General features: G+C 35.0%; 1 protein-coding gene across 4 annotated transcripts in view; it reads left to right on the top strand.

The window, feature by feature from the left end:
- The first annotated feature begins 489 nt into the window (after positions 1-489).
- The window catches only part of LOC106473829 (1,2-dihydroxy-3-keto-5-methylthiopentene dioxygenase-like), a 39,455-nt gene continuing 18,569 nt past the window's right edge, over positions 490-21,375 (top strand). For 3 of the 4 annotated variants that reach the window (XR_002613782.1, XR_002613783.1, XM_013934504.2), the window contains exons 1-3: positions 490-510; positions 754-882; positions 10,828-10,947. Coding sequence is in view for 2 of the 4 variants with exons in the window: in XM_013934504.2 (XP_013789958.1) it covers positions 760-882; positions 10,828-10,947 (243 nt within the window). In the remaining 2 variants the exon portion in view is untranslated. Of the gene's footprint in view, positions 511-753; positions 883-10,827; positions 10,948-21,375 lie in introns of those variants that run through there. The other variant, XM_013934503.2, reaches the window with a different exon arrangement.

The following is a 21,375-nucleotide window of genomic DNA, read 5'->3' as shown; positions in this document are numbered from 1 at the left end:
TATTTATTACATTCTCTGACACTATTTGAGTTTGTATAAAGGAAATGAAGGGACTGGACATAATGTAAGACATAATGAACAACATTTATTATATATAATTTGAACACAGTTTATGCACTTGTTTTGGATGCTAAACATTCATTTTTAATGGATCTGAGCTGTTCTTTCTCTCCAAACTACATTGAATGATAACCTCTACCAGATTGACCCAGTTAAGATCATGCACCAAACTGTTTGATTCAAATGTTGCCAAATTCAAAAGTAATTTAGGACTTTCCTAGAGTGACTAACACAATGTGATTTGGCATTCTTGTTCAAATTTAAGGGAGGTTACAACTTCAAAGTATCACCTGTTTTATCATTGCAGGACACTGCTGTTGACACCCTTGCACAATGCAGAGCATTGCAGCCATACCACCCATGGATAGATGCAATTTAGCTGCACATACCTAGAATTATTTAATAATTCAGAAGCATATTATATTAAGATAAGAAGGGAGAAAACACAAGGTATGCTAATTACCACATCAGCAACACCAAAAACTATTCATTCAAAGTTTCATATGAGATTTTCTCGTGTTTGAAGTTGTCACCAAAATTTGGCATTTTTGTAAGATCGAATTGGGATTTTATGGTGTAAAAACAATGAATGTTTATTCTGTTTTATTACTTAGCCTGTGTGTCGAAGTTTTGACTTTATACATTCCCTGTGTAATGCAATATAAATAAGTTTCTTATAATTTTCTTTTAAAGGAAATAATGGTGAATGCATGGTATATGGATGACTCCAATGCTGATCAGAAATTAGAACATCATTTGAATCCTCCTCAGTTTATTAGCATTAAAGAACTTTATGAAAACTGTGGAGTTATTTATTATCAAGTAAGTTTGTATGCCTATACAATCAAATTTAAATTTCAAATTGAAGGCAGTGTGAGTTTGGCATGGACTGTAACTTAGGTTGTAATATAAATATTATTATTCAAGAATAGTAGTATGATGTTGCAAGAATTATTGATGCAACAGATAGTGCATTTTTAATAAATTTTCATAGTTGTCTACATTCATTTATCTTAAGTAGCTCTAACTTCATAACAATATACATATATTTATAATTAAATTTTATTGGTTTATTGCCATTTGAACCATGTATAACCACTACTCATGCCATTATAAATTGTAAATCACTTGGGGAACATGGAGGTCATATTACTCTATCGAATTACGTTACCCACGAGCTACTCACGTGTGTGCCTCATGAAAAATTTTTATATTATTATTTATTTTTCCTAATCTAATGTTAACTAACCTAAAGAGATTCCTGTTTTTACATTTTAATTACTTTTATAATAGTAAATAATGAATAAACATGAAAAACAAGAAATATAGTACTTTCCTGAATCTTCATTTCTCTTGCTGTTGATTGTTAATGACACTTAACCCTACCTTTTTATACTAATGGTAGTAATGCGCAAAATAATTTTTATTTAATTAAATAATGCACCAAAGAATATTGAATAATAATAACATGCAAAAGTAGACAATTTTTCCCTAATTCTCACAATTTTTCTGGCTTTCTAACTATACAACAAGAGCCATTACAAATTCCTCCAAGCTACTTATTATCTCTCCCATGGGAACAAAGCTTGTAATAAGAGTGAAATTGACAATTCTCCATTCAGAAAATGTTATATAATACATCATTTGGAAACCTTGATTTTCTATTGAACAGGTATAACTGCTAATTCCTGCAGCCTTTTCTGGAATTGTATGACAGTTCTACAATAATGGATTTATACTTGACATTCAATAATGTTCACCATCTATGAGAAAAAGGATTTTATTGAAATTTTAATTTGAAAATGAGCTATCATCATTACATTACAGAGTAGATTTCATTGAAGTGTTTCTTTGTAGATGCAGTTATCAATGAAAGTGTCTTGTTTTTTGTTGCAACACTCATAAGATTTTCATTAAAGAAAAACAAATACTTTTTTTAAGTTTGTTTTTGATTGTTTTATATTTGAAACTTGCTCCTTTTTTTGTAATTTTTAATGGTTAAATCTGAAACATATCATTTTTGTGGAAATTTCAATTGTTTTATTTATTGCTCAGCTATAAAAATACTGCCAAGTTATAAAAATATTACCCAGTTATGATTGGTGATGATCGGTAGGGTATTTTCCGCGATCCGAGTTTGGGACGTTTTCATCATAAGCTCCATTTTTATTAGATGTCATTTGATTGATGAAAACCTTGGTTTTCTATTGGTTACAGATGATATAGATTTAATCCTTTGAATGCGATGAACCTTTAAACCCCTTTCTGCGCATGTCATGAGATTTTACTGAGTTAAATTCAAAATTGAATTAAACCACTTTTCTATAAATGTATTTTAATGAAATTACTATTATCAAGTATGTTGTAATTTAAGGTTTTATATTATCTAAGTTAATTCCTTTATTTTAAAAAGAAAACAGCAATTAAAACTGCGGTTTTTGCTGTCACGTGATCCACTGTGGTTAAAATCCTCAAATTTTAGAGGTCTTACACAAGAAACTATGAGTTCCTATAATAGACTGTCTCTTCCAGCTGTCTCTCATTAGCTGGGGGGAACTTCCAAGAATTTCTTTTGTTGTGAAACAACATTCTAATATTTCTAAGTTTACGGTCAGCCACGCCTACTTTCAAAGTCAAAGCTGTGTTCTCAAGTGACACTTTGAAGTTGAATGCCATGTTTATAACAAATAGAAAGAACAAATTTCGTACTATTCAGTTATAGCCTGAAGAAACCTCTACCTATGTATGGATCTGTAGTATGAAATAGAAAATAAGCTTAGTCCATTGTTCTCTTAAGAGGTATGTATTGTTTGGCAAGTGTTTCTCACCTTATATGTAGTAGTTTGCTAAATACTTAGATTGCATTTAGGTTTTACATTTATATCTTAATTAAAGATAGCTTTTATATGCGGAAACATCTGTTAGCTGAGTTCTTGCACAGATCTTAAAATATAACATTGATAAATGGAACCATTGGCACATGTAGATATGTAGATCTTGAAAGTTGTTGGTTGAGATATTGCAAAGGAAATATCTGCTAAAGCTTTTTGCCAGACACTAATCATAGCAGAACCGTCTTGAAAATGATCTATAGGAAATAGATCTGTTGTAGGGGAAAATCATAATGATTCATTCCACAGTGGTCTTTTAAATTTCTTGTCATGGGGGCATGCATTCTTGAGACCTTTGTTTTCAAATTTTGGATATTTCCCTACTGGACTCACTCCCATAATATCAGCTCCTGGCTTTCCATGTTCCAGGGGTGATGAATTTCATAACAAATCACCAGTATTGGCCCAATTAAATTCTCCCGACCAAATGGATGTTCCATTGTGAGGTTTTCTGGTGGATTTGCTCTCAGGACTTTGACGATCGATGCATTTGCCACTCATTGAAACTCTCAACTACAGGCGTTTTTTGACTTTGGCAATAAATGCATTCAGTCAGGATTGGGTGAGATTGCACTTCAATACCTTTCCTCCAGTTTGTCTGTTACCCAGAGTTCTGGCTATGATTCAATCTTCTACTAGAGAGCTGTTGGTAGCCCCAGATTGGCTGGCCCAACCATGGTTTCCTCTTCTACAGTATCTTCAAGAGGATCCACCTCTGCCTCTTTGGGTATCTCTGTTGAGGCAACCTTGATCCAATATTCTACCCCCAAAATTTCCCAAGCTCAAATTTCATGTATGGAAGTTATGTGGTCCTTTGCACAGCATCGGGGTTTAACTTCTAAAGTTGCTCTATATGTGTCTCAATCTATCCGTAGATCCACAATAGCCATTTATCAATGGAAATGACACACTTATTGCCAATGGTGTTTCATGAGGAGATTGAACCCACATCACCCAAACGTGCCCACTATATCTCGTTTTTGACCTGGTTTATTGACTCAGGTCTAGCTTTATCTACTGTTGCTTTATATAAGGTAGCTTTATTGACTACTTTTTGTTATTCTAAACACCAGAAAGTTTTTACTCCCCAGTGCTATCTGGCCTTCTCCAATCGTTTAGTGTCCTTCCTCCCAAACGTCCTTTTCAGTTACTCAACTGGGATATTAGAGTGGTATTACATGCTTTGTCTTGACATGCCTTCAAGCCTTTAGCCTCATGTAACATGTATCACCTTTCCCTTAAAGGGTATATTTTGTTTCTGCTGGCATGCAGACATTGTAGGTTGGAGTTGTTTGCACTACATGTGCACAGGACTCTTTATCACTCCACTTTGGTCCTCCTATACCCTGATAGGTCCTTTCTTCCTAAGACTCTGGTAGCCAGGGAAGGGGATAAATCCTTCTCCCCAATTCTTTTGGCAGCTATTTCTCATCTCCACGATGTGCATTGAAGTAGGTAGAGAGTATATCACCAAGGGCAATTGAATGGGTTATAAAAGACTGGAGCAAGTGAGAAAAAAATCAGACCAATGCTTAGATGGGCAGAGATGGAAACTCTGGCAGTCAACTAATAGCTCTAATAGTGTCAGCGGAGGTAAGTTTTATTAGAAATACATTTTCAACTTGGGAAAATGTTAACTTTTGCATGAAATATGTTTTGACAATAAACAGTTTATAGACAGAAAAAACCCTTCTTTACCACTGTTATATAATGAACAAAAAAATGTTACAACACATAAAACCCATACAAAAAGATCTTTTAACAAAACTTACTAAATAATCAAAATACAAAATTAACATTTTAACAGAAAAAAAAGGATCAAATTAATTCTATCACCATTAAATAGAAGGTAATCAAAACACATGATTAAACTAACCAAAGCAAAAAAACTATTCAACACACTAGAGAGAAAATAAGAAATGGATGCAGTTACATATATACAGCACTTCTAAATTACTAAAATAAAATATGGACATACAACAATTATACTTACCCAATGGCAAGCATGAGGGTTTACTCTTTTGCCTTTCCTTCAGGCTGATCAACAAATATCCAATGTGGCAGTCATCTGGCAATCTGCCACAGTGGTTTCTCTGATGGTATTACTGCTTTGGTCAGGGCCAATCTCATCCACCAGCTTGGCATTTAAGAGGCAGATTTTTCTGAACTGCAATAGGGGTGTTGTCCTTCACTGCAGCTGATCTCTCTCTCTTGACTTTATAGGGTTCAGGTTCCCATTTATTTTTTGACCATTACCTGGCAGTCCACCTGAGCAGGTGGAGTGTATGGCAGTCTGTGAAGGTAATTGAGGGTATTGTTGATTCTTCGGGTTTTCCTTGGGTCTTTTTGGTGTTAAGAGTCTAGTTTCCTTTACAGACAGAGAAAAACCTTCTTTAGCACTGATATACATTAAACAAACATAACTGTCACTACACATCAACCCATACGAAAATAATTCTTAACGAAACTTACTAAATAATCAAAATACCTTTTTTAACCACCTTACACTTTTCTTGTTGGAATTTCCTATTGGACAAGTTAAAAGTGAAGACTTTCAAAATATTATTGCTTTTACTGAGATATTTTGTAGCATTTTCTCCCTAAAAGGGCATGCCACTTGTAACATTATACTCTGAAAAACTTCACACTTTATTTTAAAGTAATGTGTTTATAACATGGTCAGTTGCAGTTTTGTAAGTGGTCTATGTGTTCCAAAGGTTGTTGGACCAGAGGAAAACTTCGTACAGTCTTTGAAAATACTTGACAGGACAAATTCTAAGATATGATGCTGGCATGCCATATACAGGAGATCCTTGTTTCTGTGACCAGTGTTGCTTGCCATTCTGTCAGAGCAAATTGCCTTTACAGGATCAGTGACTTCCCACTCTTCCAGTAAATGTGCCACAGGAGAAGCTTGAGCCTCTCTAGTGCTATAAATAAACTATGAAACACCTAGGAATTGGTTTACTCCTGTTTCATACATGATCACTGGCAGATGAACCACTTGTTCTTTCCCCGAGAGTTCGTTAACCCATTAACTGCGACAGGAGCAGCTCAATTGCTGTTTTCTGACTCACAGATAAAACTGAGTTGCCATCAATCACAATAAAATGGTAATTTTCGTCATTCGCATAGAGTTATAGTTATATATGTGCGACTGACGGATATTTCCGTCATTCGCAGCTGAGCCATAGAACTTCAGTGACAGAAATATCCGTCATTTGCAGTTAATGGGTTAAGGAGCTTGCTATACCAGTGAACTACAAATGAGACTTTTGGCTAGAACTCTTCCTTTAAGTTTTAGAGCAGTTCTTCACAAACGTGATATCAAGATCTTTATACTGAAGAATGCTTGATATTTAGCTACTGCATATTATGACCAAGGCTGTGAACTGTAGCAGTAAAGACAAGTGTTAGTGGTACTTTATCCACCAACCTCATCATCACTGCTATAGGATTTCCAATATCTGACAGTTTCGTTCAAGGTCTGCTGTTTCTGCTCTGCATGCCATTTTCTATCCACACTTGCCTCATTTCTTTTCTGAGCATTTGAGTATTTTAAAAAAAAACCTTATCTATCTAGCCCATTCACCTACAACATCCTCTTTCACCCTTGTCTTCTAGGATTTGGCTCAAGGTCAAGGCATTCCTATGAATGATATCAAAAAACTTATCAAGAATATTGATAAACTATGCTTCATTAGCTCACTGTGTTTCAGTTTTCTTTTTTAATTTTTCTTTAGCTTTGCCCATTTTTTCAAAAAGCTTCTCAGTTTGATAATGACATGATGTTCTCAATGAATTGAAATTTGAGCCTTGTTCCAAGAAGCTGCAGCCTCCTTGATCATAGCCTTTGAGCTTTCACAAAAAATGTCTTTTTTTATTGTTTTGTGATAGTAGAAAAACACAACACTTGCCTATTGGAAGGTAACTTGCTTCCTGTTAGTTCAGTTTCTTCTGAACCAAGCAGTCAAAGTAGTCTTTCTTTTTGTTGAAATAATCATTTGTAATGATATGCTAATATAGTTTCAGCTGTAATGATACAGAAGAATCTGCTTAAATGCTTATATATCCTCACACAAATTCTAGAAACTACTGTCATGTCATACAGAGTATAAGTCAAACAATAATCTACAAATTAATAAACAATTTAATCAAAAGAATTTTTGAATTTACAATTGTTTCAGGTTGCAAAATCATGAATTAATCATACAAAAGTATAAAAAATTGATTTATACTCAGAGAACACTTTCCTGTATACTGGCTGGAAATGACAGTGTTGTTTTGTCTAGTATAATGTAACTACCTAGATATTTTTCATGTGATACTAATTGGACACATCCTACTAAGTTTTTTACATGTGTGGTATTTTTAGGAGCATTTGGTATCAGGCGCACTTTAATTTTGTGCCATGCCTATGTAATTACATAGAGTTTGAGAAGGAATTCCCTTTGTGGCCTCATCTAGAATAATGTCCTCTTGATATTAATGTAACATTTAATCAAATAAGTTATCAAAACTAGGTGTGGAAGGCATTTAAAACATCCCTAAAATGTGTAATCTTATGATATTTTTAGACTGCCTCAACCTTAACTGATCAAGTTTCTATACATTCCTTTAGAACAGGCATATTCTAAAATACATTTGAACATTTACTGCATATAATTTCAGTTTATCTTTCTTGAGTACTTGAGAAAAATTGGAAAAAAATATAGTGGTGTCAAGTTAAGTTTCTATAAATATTACATTTGCTTTGTAAATACATGTATATGATATGTGTATAAACTGTGGGAAAATAAAATGCAAGTATTTAACTACTAGAAGTTAAGTAAATTTTGTTTAAGAATTGGGTGGCTAGATTTTCAAATAAACTTGTGAAATGTTTGAAGAAAATTTAACATTACATGTATCATAATGTTTAAGGACAACAAGGGACCTATTGGTCCATCTTGGCTGATCAATCCTTCAAGCCTATTATAATAGGCTTGAAGAAAAAAATCTTCAAGCCAGCCCTTATCATTCATATATTTATCAAGCCTTCTCTTAAACTCACTTAAGTTTATTACCTCCACAACATCAGAAGGTATCCCATTCCAAAGACCAACCATCCTGTTACAAAAATATAACTGTCTTAGCTGAAGATGACTCCTACTCTGTCAAAACTTTTAATTGTGTCCCCTAGTCCTACTATTCTTGCCATTAATTATGATAAAAGATAATGCATTAACACTATCAATTCCCTTTACAATCTTAAACACCTCAATCAGATCCTCTTTAACTCATCTTTTTTCAAGAGAAAACAGTTTCAAAGATCTTAAACTCTCCTCATATGACAAACCCTCCATCCCAGGCATCATTCCAGTAACTCTTCTCTGAACCCTTTCCAACAATTCAATGTATTTCCTAAGGTAAGGAGCGCAACATTGAACACAATACTTCAAATGTGGCTTAACCAGTGACCTATACAATGAAATTATAACCTATTTAGACTTGTATTCAGTATTTCTGTAGATACAACCTAAAATTCTATTTGCATTATTACTAGCAACAGCACACTGCTTGGATGGTCTAAGAGACTGATCAACCATTAAACCAAGATACCTTTCTTTCATGACACTGTTAGGGTTATTCCCATCCAAATTATTCTCATAATTTAAATTATGATAACCCATCTGCCATTTATTTGCCTAACTCACTAAATTATTTAAATCCTTTTGTAAAGCAGCAGCATCCTCTTCACAGTTAGCAACACCCAAGATCTTAATATCAACAGTACATTTAAGTACTTTATTGACCATTCCTTTATCTATATCCTAGATATAAATCAAATAGAGCAAAGGTCCTAAGACTGAGGTACCCCATTTGTGACATTAATCTAGTTTGACTGAACTCCATTTATAACAACCCTCTGCTTTCTTCCATCCAGCCACTTTTCTATCCAATTTGCTAACTTATCTGCCACACCTACAGAGGTAATTTTTTTACAAGCCTATTATGTGGCACCTTGTGAAAAGCTTTCTGAAAATCCAGGTACACCAGATCTTACCTTCATCTCCATAAGCAGTAACCTTTTCAAAGAATGTCAAAAGATTTGTAAGGCAAGATTTTCCCTTAGTGAAACCATGTTCACTATCCAATAATATTCTAAACTTTGTTAAAAAATAGATATTACATGTAATTTTCTCAGTAAGATAGAAACAGTATTCACCTGTTTTATATTAATAACAAATTAAAGACTACTATATCTTAATTTTAAAGTGAATATGTTTATAGTGGTGTACACAACTACAAGTTCATAGAAGTCTCAATCAACCTGTGTTTATTGAAAAGTAAATTTTTAGGCACTGTGTTGTTTTCAGTTTCTCTACATGTGGTGGATAAATAAGAAAAAAATTCTTCAGCCTTTAAATATTGAAGTGTATTAAATACATCTGTTTGTGGAATGACCCCAACTAGTGTGTAACATTTTTGTACTTTGCAATGAATATTATTAGTTGTCTGGATTTAATGTGTAAAAATTGTCACTTAAAAAAACGTTGGGTATGACTAAACTGGTGTTTGTCTTTTTTGGTATCAATCTATGTGCAATCTATAGATGTATGAAATTCTGAAGTAGTTGATATTTTGGCTGCCAAGTCTACATTGTATATAGGAAAGCAAGATCATATTTTTTTCATATTTTCTTTGTATTTTAGAACATTGCAAAAGTAGGAGGTATCTGTGATTTATTAGTAACCTGAATTTAGGTTATTGGTGTTAAATGGTGTCAAAAATTACTCTGGATTTTGGCATGTATGCACTGTACATTAACAATCATCTACTTATTTCTCTTAAATATGTATCATTTTCTTTTGTTTCATTATTGTAGAAATATGTATATATTTTTTTATGCTTTCATATCTCTGTTTATGAAGTAAAAAGCTCAGACAATTTTCCCAATATATTTGTACATCCATATATAAAGAGAGTAGGCTCTTATTAATACAGCATGTACTTTTATTGTTGAATTGTGACCTTGATTAATAAAAGTAGTCTCTTTTATACATGAACTTTTATTAATCTCTACCTCTTGGAAAAGTCTTAAATGAACTGTGATGTATTGCTATAACGCATTCACTGAGATTATGATTATTTATACCTAAATTGTTATTGGTCATTAAATTTGCATGTTTCTAGTTACCTAATGGTTGATTCATAATCATTATACCTAGAATTACTGGTACATTTCAGACATAAATACATACGTTAGACATTTTATCTTGGAACCTGAGAAAATATTGGAATGTATAACATACAGGTTTAAAGATTAACTCATAAATCAACATTTGGAAAAATTGTATGAAAAAAAACTTACTCAATAGTCTTTCCCATTTAATATGTTTACCAGCATATGGCAATATTATGTACAGTGGTTGTATAGAAATGTTCTATTTTGTTTGTTTAGGATTATAATATTTTTTTTGCATACATTGTATTTCCTAAATTTATTGCATGTAATCCTAAAATTTTCTTAAACACTTCAAAGAGACTACAGTACTTATAATTCTTTAATTAGTAGATATTACAAAACGTAATTCATATGGATTTTTTTATACACTGTATTGTTGAAAATAACCCATCAAACGGTAAGTGTGAAACATAGACATTTCTTTAAACATTTGCTCATTTTTAGTAAATTTTGTGGCTTAAGATATTAATCAAATATTTACATTTGAAGTTCACTCATGTTTATTAGCATTTTTAACTTTTAGTAAATTATCATTTGCATGACATCCAGTTCTACTGCAGTACTGAAGCAGTACATCATCATCAGATTCAGTACTACATATAGTTATTTTAAATTCTTTTTTTATGTATGTGTCTTTTTTGTTTTCAGTTAGATGCTGATAACTATGATGCAGAAGGAAAATTGGAAAAGATCAAGAAAGACAAGGGTTATAACTATGAAGATGAGATTCAGCTGTCGCGAAATAAACTACCTGATTATGAGGAAAAGGTATTTTACCAGGTTCCTGCAGTAATTAATGACACAAATTAGTATCATCTTAGGATTACATTTTGTGAAAAAATATTTTTTGTGTCAAACTAACTAAGGAAAAATATGAATAAAATGCTTAAGTTGTATCACAGTTCTAAAGATTGATAACCAACATGCGTGATCCATTCCAGTTTGTCATCATCCTCTATACCTGAGATTCTAGTTTTTCCAAAACACACTTACCTTTGCTGACACTATAGCTATTTCTTGATCTGCAGGGTTTCCACTCTTTGCCCATCTAAGCATTGAAAATGCTTGCTCCAGTTTTTTATACCCCACTCAAATGCCCTTGGCAAATACTAATTTGGAATATTTTCCACCAGCTTCAATGTGCCCTCCATCTAGGTACTGTATATAAGCACTTAATTCAGATAATGTAATCACTTTTTCTCAACAAAGCATTTGGCATGGGTTTCTATAAACAGGAGTGATTATTCAAAATTTGTTTCAACTTTAAACATGATTGGCATTACTGCGGTTATATCTTTGTTTTTATTTATAAATTACTTTAACAAAAAACAAAACAGAGAAAAAAACGTACTGACGGGTATGAATTCCTGAGTTAATGTTTCTAATACAGAGACCAACCAGACCTCTTCTCTTCCACCTCTGCTATCTGGTGTTTGTCAAAGGCCAAGGGAGGGGTCGATCTCAGTTGAATCTGTTCGTGATATGATCCGTTGTGAGATGGACTGAGGGTGTTTCTCCGGGGGGGGTTCTAAGGCAGCTTTTGCAAATGACCTAGAACCAGCTGTGGAGAATTTAGACTCACTTTTTCCTGCTACTTTTTTTACTAGGTTGGCCTCAACAGAGAATAATCTTGATCAGTCAACTCCAGCCCCTTTTCTTCAGTTGGTTACTGGGGTTTGTGAGGTTTTGGGGGTCTTTCCTATTGCATTTGACTCTACTTCTTCCTTATTGGCAGAAAGGATGGCAAGTGACTACTCGGTTTTTCCTCCTGATATTGCTGTTCATGCTGGGAGATTTGCTGCTCAGTTACGCGATGGGATAGCTATGCCTTGTTCCCCACATTTATCAGAACAGCATGCTTTGGCTTATTACCGTCAGGAGGAGGTATTTTTAGATTCTCAAGGGATGGATCCCCTTTTGAACCTGTGGGGGTCTAGTTTGGAACCTATGATCACTTTAAATAGATCACAGTTTTCTTGGAATTGTCTTACTCTCATGACTGTCCTGAGATATTTATCTTCGATCCAACGTTTGTCGGAAGCCTATCAACATTCACCTCAGCAAATTGAGGATGAGTTGGGGATTTTACTGACATCTACCTCAGTCAGATTGTCTTCTTCAGTTCTTTCTCTGGTTTATGGCTGGTTTGCTGTTGGGATTTATTGGGTAAAGATGCTTTGTTAGAAAGTGTTCATTTACCTTCTTCTGCCTTCAGGGAGTTATGGGAAGTCTCTTTTCTCTGTACCTTGTTGTTTGTCGTAGTTCCAGAGATGTTAGATGTGCACACCATTATATGGACGACTGGCTCCCTCTAGCACCATCCATCAATTAGCAGAAAAACAGTCTCAGATTTTCCTTTCAGAAGCCACAAAAGCAGACTTCCTTATTAGATTGGAGAAATCTATTCTTTCATTGATGCAATATCTTGTCTATCTGGGTGTGTTTTTCAATACTCACTTAAGTTGTGCTCAACCAACTCCCTATCAGGCTTCAAGCCATGGAAAGAGCCATCAGGCTTTTACTTATGTCTCCTTCTACACGGATGGTTCTCTCTCTTTTGGGGATGTGGGCATCTTTCAAGCCTCTCATTTCTTTGGGACAAGCACATATGAGGACCCTTCATTGGTCATACATTCCAATCCTTTGGATCATTCTGTCTCATTATTTAGGAGCAACATCGTCGATTGTGAATGGAGGTTGGATCAGAATAACACTACTATTGGGGTACCCATTCCACCACCTCCTTCCAAGATCTATCTGTTCACAGACACATCTCTTCAGGAATGGGGAGCTTATCTTCAAGGTCAGGAATTCCAGGGTATTTGGACAGAAGACAAGTCTACCCTCCAGATCAACGTTCACAACTCCTTGCAGTACATTGGGCAATGGTACAAAGTCTGTTTCTCTTGAAGGGAAAAATTGTCATGATATATTCCGAAAATTCCACAGTGGTTTCTCAGATTTCTCGTTAAGGGGGCACACCTTCTTGAGACCTTTGTGTTCCAGGAGTGATGAATTTAATTTCGGATCACTTGTCTCGACCCTACCGGATTCTTCCGACGGAATGGATGTTACATCATGATGTTTTTCTGGGGATTTGCTCTCCTGTTCGTGTCTCCAATGGTCGATGCCTTTGCAACTCATTGGAATTTTCAACTGCAGTTGTTTTGGTCTTGGAAATCTCATCCTCAAGTGTTGACAATATATGCGTTCAGTCAGGACTGGACAGGTTTACCCCAATTCAACTATTGCCCCTGGTCATGGTTTTTTTTCCACTCCCTGTCAAGTTCTCTTGGTTGCACCATATTGGCTAGCTCAAACTTGGTTTCCGCTTCTTCGGTATCTGCAGGAATGTCCACCTCTCCCTCTTTCACATTTGCAGTCTCTGACAATCTCGATCAGACATTTTGCACCAAGATGTTCACAAACTCAATCTTCATGTTTGGAAATTATGTGGTTCTTTGCCCAACATAAAGATTTGGCTTCTAAGGTTTCTCTATATTTAATTAACTCTCTCTATTGGCCAACCATGGCCATTTATCAACGGAAATGGAATACTTATTCTCAGTGGTGTATTAAACGGAATTTAAACCCTCTTCGTACTAAAATATTTACTATATCCCGTTTTATGACTTGGGTATTTGAGAAGGGTCTTGCTTTGTCTATTTTGTAAAGCATCCTTATCCACTATTTTTCGGTATTCCAAGTATGGGAAGGTTTTTGAATCCTCAGTACTATCAGGTCAACTCCAATCCTTTCATATTCTTCGACCCAAATGATCTTCACAATTACCAAATTAGGATTTTATAGTTCTTTTACATGCATTGTCTCATTCTCCCTTTGAGCCCTTAGCTTCATGTTCTTTGTTTCACCTTTCACTTAAATTGTAGTTTTTGTTGATGTTAGCTCGTGGACATTGTCAGTCAGAGTTGTTTGCAATCCATGTGCATTGGACTCTTTATCATTCCACATTTGTCCTGATAGGTCTTTTCTTCCCAAGACTGGTAGCCAGAGAAGGGAACGATCCTTCTCACCAACCCATTTGCCAGCCATTTCTCACCTTTATGACTGCTCCGATCCTGATCATTTGTTATGTCCTGTTAGGGCCCTCAAGTATTATATGAGTTCTGATGCAATATCTTACCTCTTCTATATGCACAGTTTCTGTTCCCACCTCATGGGTTTACACATGGTGCAGCTGCACTTTAGCATGCAACAGTCCTCCACCAATAGGAGTGCAATACACCCTCCTAGTGCAGCTCACTATCTCTATAGAGTACTGTTAGCATTTCTTGAATGATACTCGTGCAATGACTTTTTTTTTGCTTGTAAACTTTTCAGATTTAGTCATTTTTCAGTGGAAGTATTTACAAAGACTGTTTCACAAGTGTTAATAACTTCCACATTGCCTGGTGTGAAACAACATGATTTTATTCACACTAGCCTACTAATTATGTTGGCATTGGGTTTGTCTTTGTCTGTTGGGAGAGATGATGGCTTTTGTGTGGCAAGTAATGAAGTCTTTCATGTGGCCTGAGCCTTCTTTTGTGCCTGACATACCTCTGCCTATGTTTCTCATTCATGATGGAAGAGATTTTGCCATTTTCATCCCATATTGTCTTGACTCTACCTTGGCTTTTTTTCACAATTCTGTGATTAGGTTTCTCAGGTATGTTGTTTACATATTCAGTTATTTTTACCACTATTTTGGGGCATTCGTGCTTCATCCTCCTTCCTTTGTTACCTCATATGACTAGGCATGACTTTGTGCTGTATTGCTTTTCTTTGACTCCTAATCTCTGAAGTCGTTTCTTTAGATTTGGAGGTTAGATCCTCTGTCTTTTGTTCATCTTTCTGGTCTCTGGTTCTTCTTCCCTCAGCTTTAACTGTCAGAACTGGTCCAACTTTTTTCTCCATGCTTACTCTCCTACTTGTCTCCTCCCTCATTCTAGACACATCATGTTGAGTCCTCTTGATAACTCCTTACTGTCCAGCTTAGCCATGGTTTCTTCTATTGCACCTTCTCCTGTTTCCTCCTCTTCTTCTACTTCTGTCACTCTTCATGTGTGGGTTTGGTCTGGACTTTTGCAAGATGTTCCAGATGTAGCCTTCCTTCTCTCTCTTGTTGGTTCATTTTTCCACCACACTCCTTGTCTATCCACAACAAGGGTACATCTTCCATAGCTGGACTCATGGTCTTGTTTTCTTTCATTACCTTCCAATTCTCAGCTCCCCAGTGGCCCAGCGGTATGTCTGCGGACTTACAACACTATAAACCGGGTTTCGATGCCCGCGGTGGGCAGAGCACAGATAGCCCTTGTGTAGCTTTGTGCATAATTAAAAACAAAAAACAAACAATCCATCCCTCAATTTTCCAAATTTATTTGATCAAGTGGTTAGGGTGCTCAACTTTCAATCTGTGGGTTGCGGTTTGGATCCCCATCCTACCAGACATGCTTGCCCTTTCAGCTGTGGGGGTATTGTAATGTGATGTTCAATCCTACTATTCATTGATAAAATAGTTGTCCAATAGTCGGTGGTGGGTGGTGATGACTAGCTGCATTCCCTCTAATCATTCACTGCTAAATTAGGGACAACTATTACAGATAGCCCTCACGTAGCTTTGCACAAAATTCAAAACAAACCAAATTTTTTCATCGGCTGTTCAAATGAGGCTTTTCGCTTTCTGCCATGGCTGGTTACTGGGCAGCTCTACCTAATACTTTCTTTTCATGTATTTTCTAGGTCCTTTGTTAATTTTTCCACCTTCATCCTCCTAGTTGTGCATTCCTTCCTGATTTAGACCTCAATACTGTTCTCCACACCTTTACTTTTCCTGTCTTTGACCCTTTAGTCTCTTGTTCCTTGTGCCATCTTTTACTTAGGTCCTACATATTTTTTGCCTGTGGCTGTAGGAGGTACAATGGGTATGCCATTTCTGCTTTTCTTGTGTTTTATTCTTCCATTTCTCAATATTCTCAAAATCGTTTTCTCTGTCTCATCCATGTGGTTCATTGTTCTTTGTTCCTCTCTTCTTCTTTTTATGGTTCATTCTCTCATCTATTTATTCTTTGGAATTCCTCATCTTCCCAAGATATTTCTCCTATTACACTCAAGATGGCTACAGCATCTCATCCATTTTTCCTATGCTTCATTGGATGTAGATTCACATTGATTTTTTCAAGCCTCCTCACCAAATATGAAACCTTACTATCTTTGGCTCTTCACTTGTGCCATCCTTTGGAGGTGTTTGTGCAAACTGGGATGTGGACTACCCCATTTATTTTCATTGCACATTTTCTTCATCTTTTGGCTGTCTCTTCTTCTTCTAGATATCAACTTTCTTCTGTGACCATTCTACATACCCCTTACCAGCTCTGAATGTTCTCTTTTTATGTATCTTACTTTACAGTGGCCTATTTATAATATTCATGGAGTGACGAGTGGTGCCTGTCTGGGTACACTTAACTTTAAATCTGCACGACCTTAGAGGTTTGTAATGCTCACTGATGAGATGGAGTGTTCCACAAGACTGCTAGAGGGTTTCTCGCAGTATCTTTCTTCATAAATAAGGCCTGCACTAAACCATACCATCTCATGGACTATCATGATTGCTGGCCATCCCTCTGGTTCCAGTTGAATAAACTGGGACTAGCCTGCTTTTCAAAATAGGGTTTTCGTGGTCATTCACTGCACTGTCTTAGGATGTTACATTCCTATGAATTCCCCATTGTGTTGTTCCTCCCCTCTTTCAGTGGAGTACAGGAGTCCTACCCACTTACCAATTCCTAGCAGCTGGGGTGGTGGACCATGGAGGCTTCCTTGTCCTGAGTGTGACTACTTCCACTCAGTTGAGAATTGGGCAATGGTGGTCTCTCCCTTCTACTGTGGACTGGAAGACAAATTCCCAAAGCTGCCTGGTTTTGAACTGGAGTTGATCCACTGAATATGGTCTGAGAGGACCTAGCCACTCTACACCATCTGGCATATTCATTTACAGATTGGACATGCACCTTTACTGTTCTATTTAGCGACATGTATTTTTACAATGGGTGAAGAGTAAAGCTGTTACAGATAGGGAGTGATCTCCCACATGTGTGACCCTATACATTTCAGTATCACACTCCATGGGTTTTCTTTGGGTGCTTTCTGAAGAGTGCTCTTTTAGGTAATTTTGGCACCAGTCCTTCCATTGTTTCAGTGTGGAATTTTAGCTATTATGTGACAAGAGGTATCATATCAGAAGTTAAAATTTTCCAACATTGAAAATCTATTTCTGATAGGTACTTACCCATCCTTGTCACTTTCAGTGCATCATTTCTTGCCTAATCTCCTAGTGATGATTGTGCTCTACAGTACAGAGGGAGTCAACTGTGTTAGGAGGATGAGTTGCACTCCTGTTGTTGGAGGGTTGTTGCAAGCTCATTTGCAAGCCACAATGTAGCTATACCATGTGTAAACACATCAGGTTAGGTGGGAGCGTCAAGGCTAGTGGCGAGCAAAAATTGCACATATAGAGGGTAACTATCTATAGAGGTATCTATCAGAAATACATTTGCAGTATAAGAAAATGTTAATGTTCTTAGATTTTATGGGTAATATGAAGATTCAAATTAAACTAAAATATAGGAGACTGACACAATTACTTCACTTCAAAGCAAATTAAACATATTAACAAACCTAGATCAGCTTATAATACCTGTGGCCTTTTTAAAACATGGGTAGCTTAATTATTTGTATAATCACCAGTCAATGCTTAACCATGTACACCCAACTGACAGGGCTAATCTGACTTAGAATGATCAAGTGGGTATTTTGACAGAATTTTGAAGAACTAACTTTACTTGGAACTATAATTCAGGTTCTGCCAAGACATTCCAGAATGACATATTATCCATATGATAATAGTTTTATTCAACAAAGAATAATCTGTTTTCTCTGACATTCTCATTTTATAATGAAACTGTTATGTTAGAATTGTCATCTCAAAAACTTGGATAAGAAAAAATATTTTTGAGCTGTCTTTTTTTTGAATGTGCAGAGAGATCATATGGGTGCATTCTTAGCTGTAATTGATGAGAGTTATTAGGGCTTCTAATGCTCTATCATCCTTTGATGTCCCAGTTGAGTTTCCACATTGTATCAATGCTCAATTCATGGGACCTCTGCCTTTTTCTCTCATTGGTGAACAAGCCTGATTTTGGGGTCTGTTATTCTTCTTTAACTAAGGAGCAGGATTTGACTCTTAGTTCTAATTCTAAAGAAATACCTGCTAGTTTTATTTCTCTCTCTCTCTTTTTTAAATGTTGAAACCATGTATTTTCTTCTTACCCCTAATACTTGGGTTGTTGCTGATGCACTCAGAAATCAGTAGAATGTTTTTGCATTTGTAATGCAGGTTTTAGTGAGTTATATTTAATTAAACCACTTTATCATCATGGTATATGAATAAATTTGGCATAAAAATATGGCTAATCATCGAAGATTTAATAGTATATATTAGTTTTTAGTTTTATTTACCACCTCTTGAAGCCTTCAGTCTTATATGTTTACAGAGCCATCAAATAGAAAATAGACCCGTTTTTCCATGCCCACCTATCATATTCTCTCTTTCAGCAATTTTCAATTTCTTTTTCTGACTATTAATGCTAAATTATTTATAACCAATAGAAAGGCAAGGTTTTAATCCATTAAATAATGTATTATATTATAGTGTTTTATGTACAGAGATATATCAATTTCATTTTCAGTTCAAGGCTTATTTCCACAGGAAATACGTCGATGAGTGTAGACAAATTTTTAACATCTCTTGTTGCATACTTAGAAAGCCAGAAAAATCTGGATAGTTATGGGACATTGTCTGCTTTTTTGCATGTTATTATTCTGTGTTTTTTGGTGCATTATTTAATTAAATGAAACATTATTTAGTGCAGTGCTACCATTAATATAAAGAAAGGTAGGGTTACATGTCATCACCAATCAACAGCAAAAAAATGAAAAGGAGAAAAAGAAGACCAAGGTAAGTACTTTATTTCTTGTTTTATATGTGTATTGTTTATTTATTATTATAAAAGTAACTAAAATGTAAAAGTTGAAAACTTTAGGTTAGATAAGGTTAGATTAGGTAAAATAAATAATAGTAATAATAATAAATTTTCATGAGGTATACTCACAAGCACCTCATTTTTTATTTAGTTTGTTAGCATAACATGAGCTGCATGTTTGCCAAGTGATTTACAATTTATATGGTGCAAATGCTAGTTAGATAGGTTTCAAAGGGTAATAAAAACAATAAAATTTAAGTATAAACAGATGTATGCTGTTATGTGTTTAAAGCTATGTTTCATGTTACAATTTGAAGTCATTATAGAAAGAAAAAAAAGGATATTTTAGATTTTTTTATAATTGATGAGTTACAGCCAAGAAGGATAGATAACTATAAAAGAAAAACTACTTATACATGTTAAACCAAACATAGAATATTTATTTAATACATAATTACACATTTTTATTTTAAATAGCTTTATACTTCAAGTAGACCAATCATCAAAGTTCAATCTATTTAAAATCACTGAAGCTAACTAACAAAAAACTTAGAACTCAAAATTGAAGTGCTTCTTGTACAGTAATAGATATTTCTATGATGAAAAAAATATAAACTATCTCTAGATGGGATTAATAAATTCATTTCAGGACTTCATATTATAATACCTCATGCAACATAAATAAAGTGGTAAACACAGGCCTTATAAATAGTTAAAAGTCCATATTCCTTCTCTCTGTTTGAAATTGATGCTTTATAAGGAAGGTGTATCATTAGCCTCAAGACCATCTTTTGAGGCAACCAGATTGGTCTTAAGGCATTAAAATGTGAGCCACAAACACTTAAACAATAAGTCATTTGAGTGTAGAATATGGCGTAATAAGTTTTATAAAGGACTCTTAAGTGGAAAAACCCTCTTACATCGAGTCATAATATAGACTACTCTGGCGAGTTTAATGTTTGTTTTTTTTATGTGGTTATGAGGTCAGTCAAATTGACCAACTTTGTATACATTTAGGATTGAGAAAATAACATAAAATATAAGGTTTTATAGATTATGGCTCAAAGTAGGACTTGGGCTTAATCTTACATTCATTAGCTTTTCATTCATTTGAAACCTTAGTATCTTCTTTGCTTTACCATCTTTTCATCTTGACATATTTTTTACTTTTGCTTGAATTGAGTAGGAGATGTTTGGATACCTATACTCTTGATGCATTACCTTATTTTCTCAGAGCCTTCCTTCCTAAGACATGGGGTGTGAGGGAAAGTAACCACCATTTCTCACCTATTATATGTTATGACATATCCAAATTCTTGTGCAGAGGATCACCTTTTACATCTAATCAGAGCTGTGTAGAGTTATCTCGCATGCACTGAATTATTCAAAATGTAATTTATACCTTATTGTAAATCATGTCCCTTAGATCTTACATTGACAACACTGACAAATTGATTTCTGCAGTTGATGTTTTTTTTTGTTTACCAAGAGGTATCCAGTAATCTTAACAGTCCATTTTGGGTTTCATCTTATCCAAATCAGCATTTGGTGTGTCTTTGACATCAGGGTTGCAGTTTCCATTGAATGAAACTCTCAGGCCAGTGTATGAATGAGTCTATATAAATTATTTAAGCTTTTCTTATATCACGTCCCTGTTTCTTCAGCTAAAGGAATCTGCTTGTCACCTGTTGTGTTACTGCAAGGAAAGTGGAATCCTTAATAGACTAAGTTCAATTACACTAATAAAAAGAATAAAAGAAATTCATGATCCTTCTCTTGTAATATGAGTCTCCATGTTTAGGTGGTTTCATCCAGTTAGTTAGGATGTATGTTTCCTTTTACCTCTGTGATTGTCCTAAAACATATTCCATTCTCTGTATTGGGGCTCCATGAAAGGGAAGTGGACAGGGGGATGCTATCAGGAGGTATATGATGTCTTGATGGGTACTGTTTCCCCCACCTCTGTATGCATGTCTTTGTGTAAATTTCTGAGACATTGGAGATGTGTTACGTATTGCAAATTTGAAATAGGCTGAAGCCAATATTTTACTTAATTTACGCTATTTGCCAACAAGATTGACACACACTGTTTTCATTTTTCACACAAATACGTTTTTATATATATATATATATATATATATATATATATATA

This window comes from Limulus polyphemus, unplaced genomic scaffold (genome assembly GCF_000517525.1).
Source record: "Limulus polyphemus unplaced genomic scaffold, Limulus_polyphemus-2.1.2 Scaffold6537, whole genome shotgun sequence".
Taxonomy (NCBI): Eukaryota; Metazoa; Arthropoda; class Merostomata; order Xiphosura; family Limulidae; genus Limulus; species Limulus polyphemus.
Note: the sequence above shows the minus strand (reverse complement) of the source record. Positions and strands in the feature narration are given on the sequence as shown.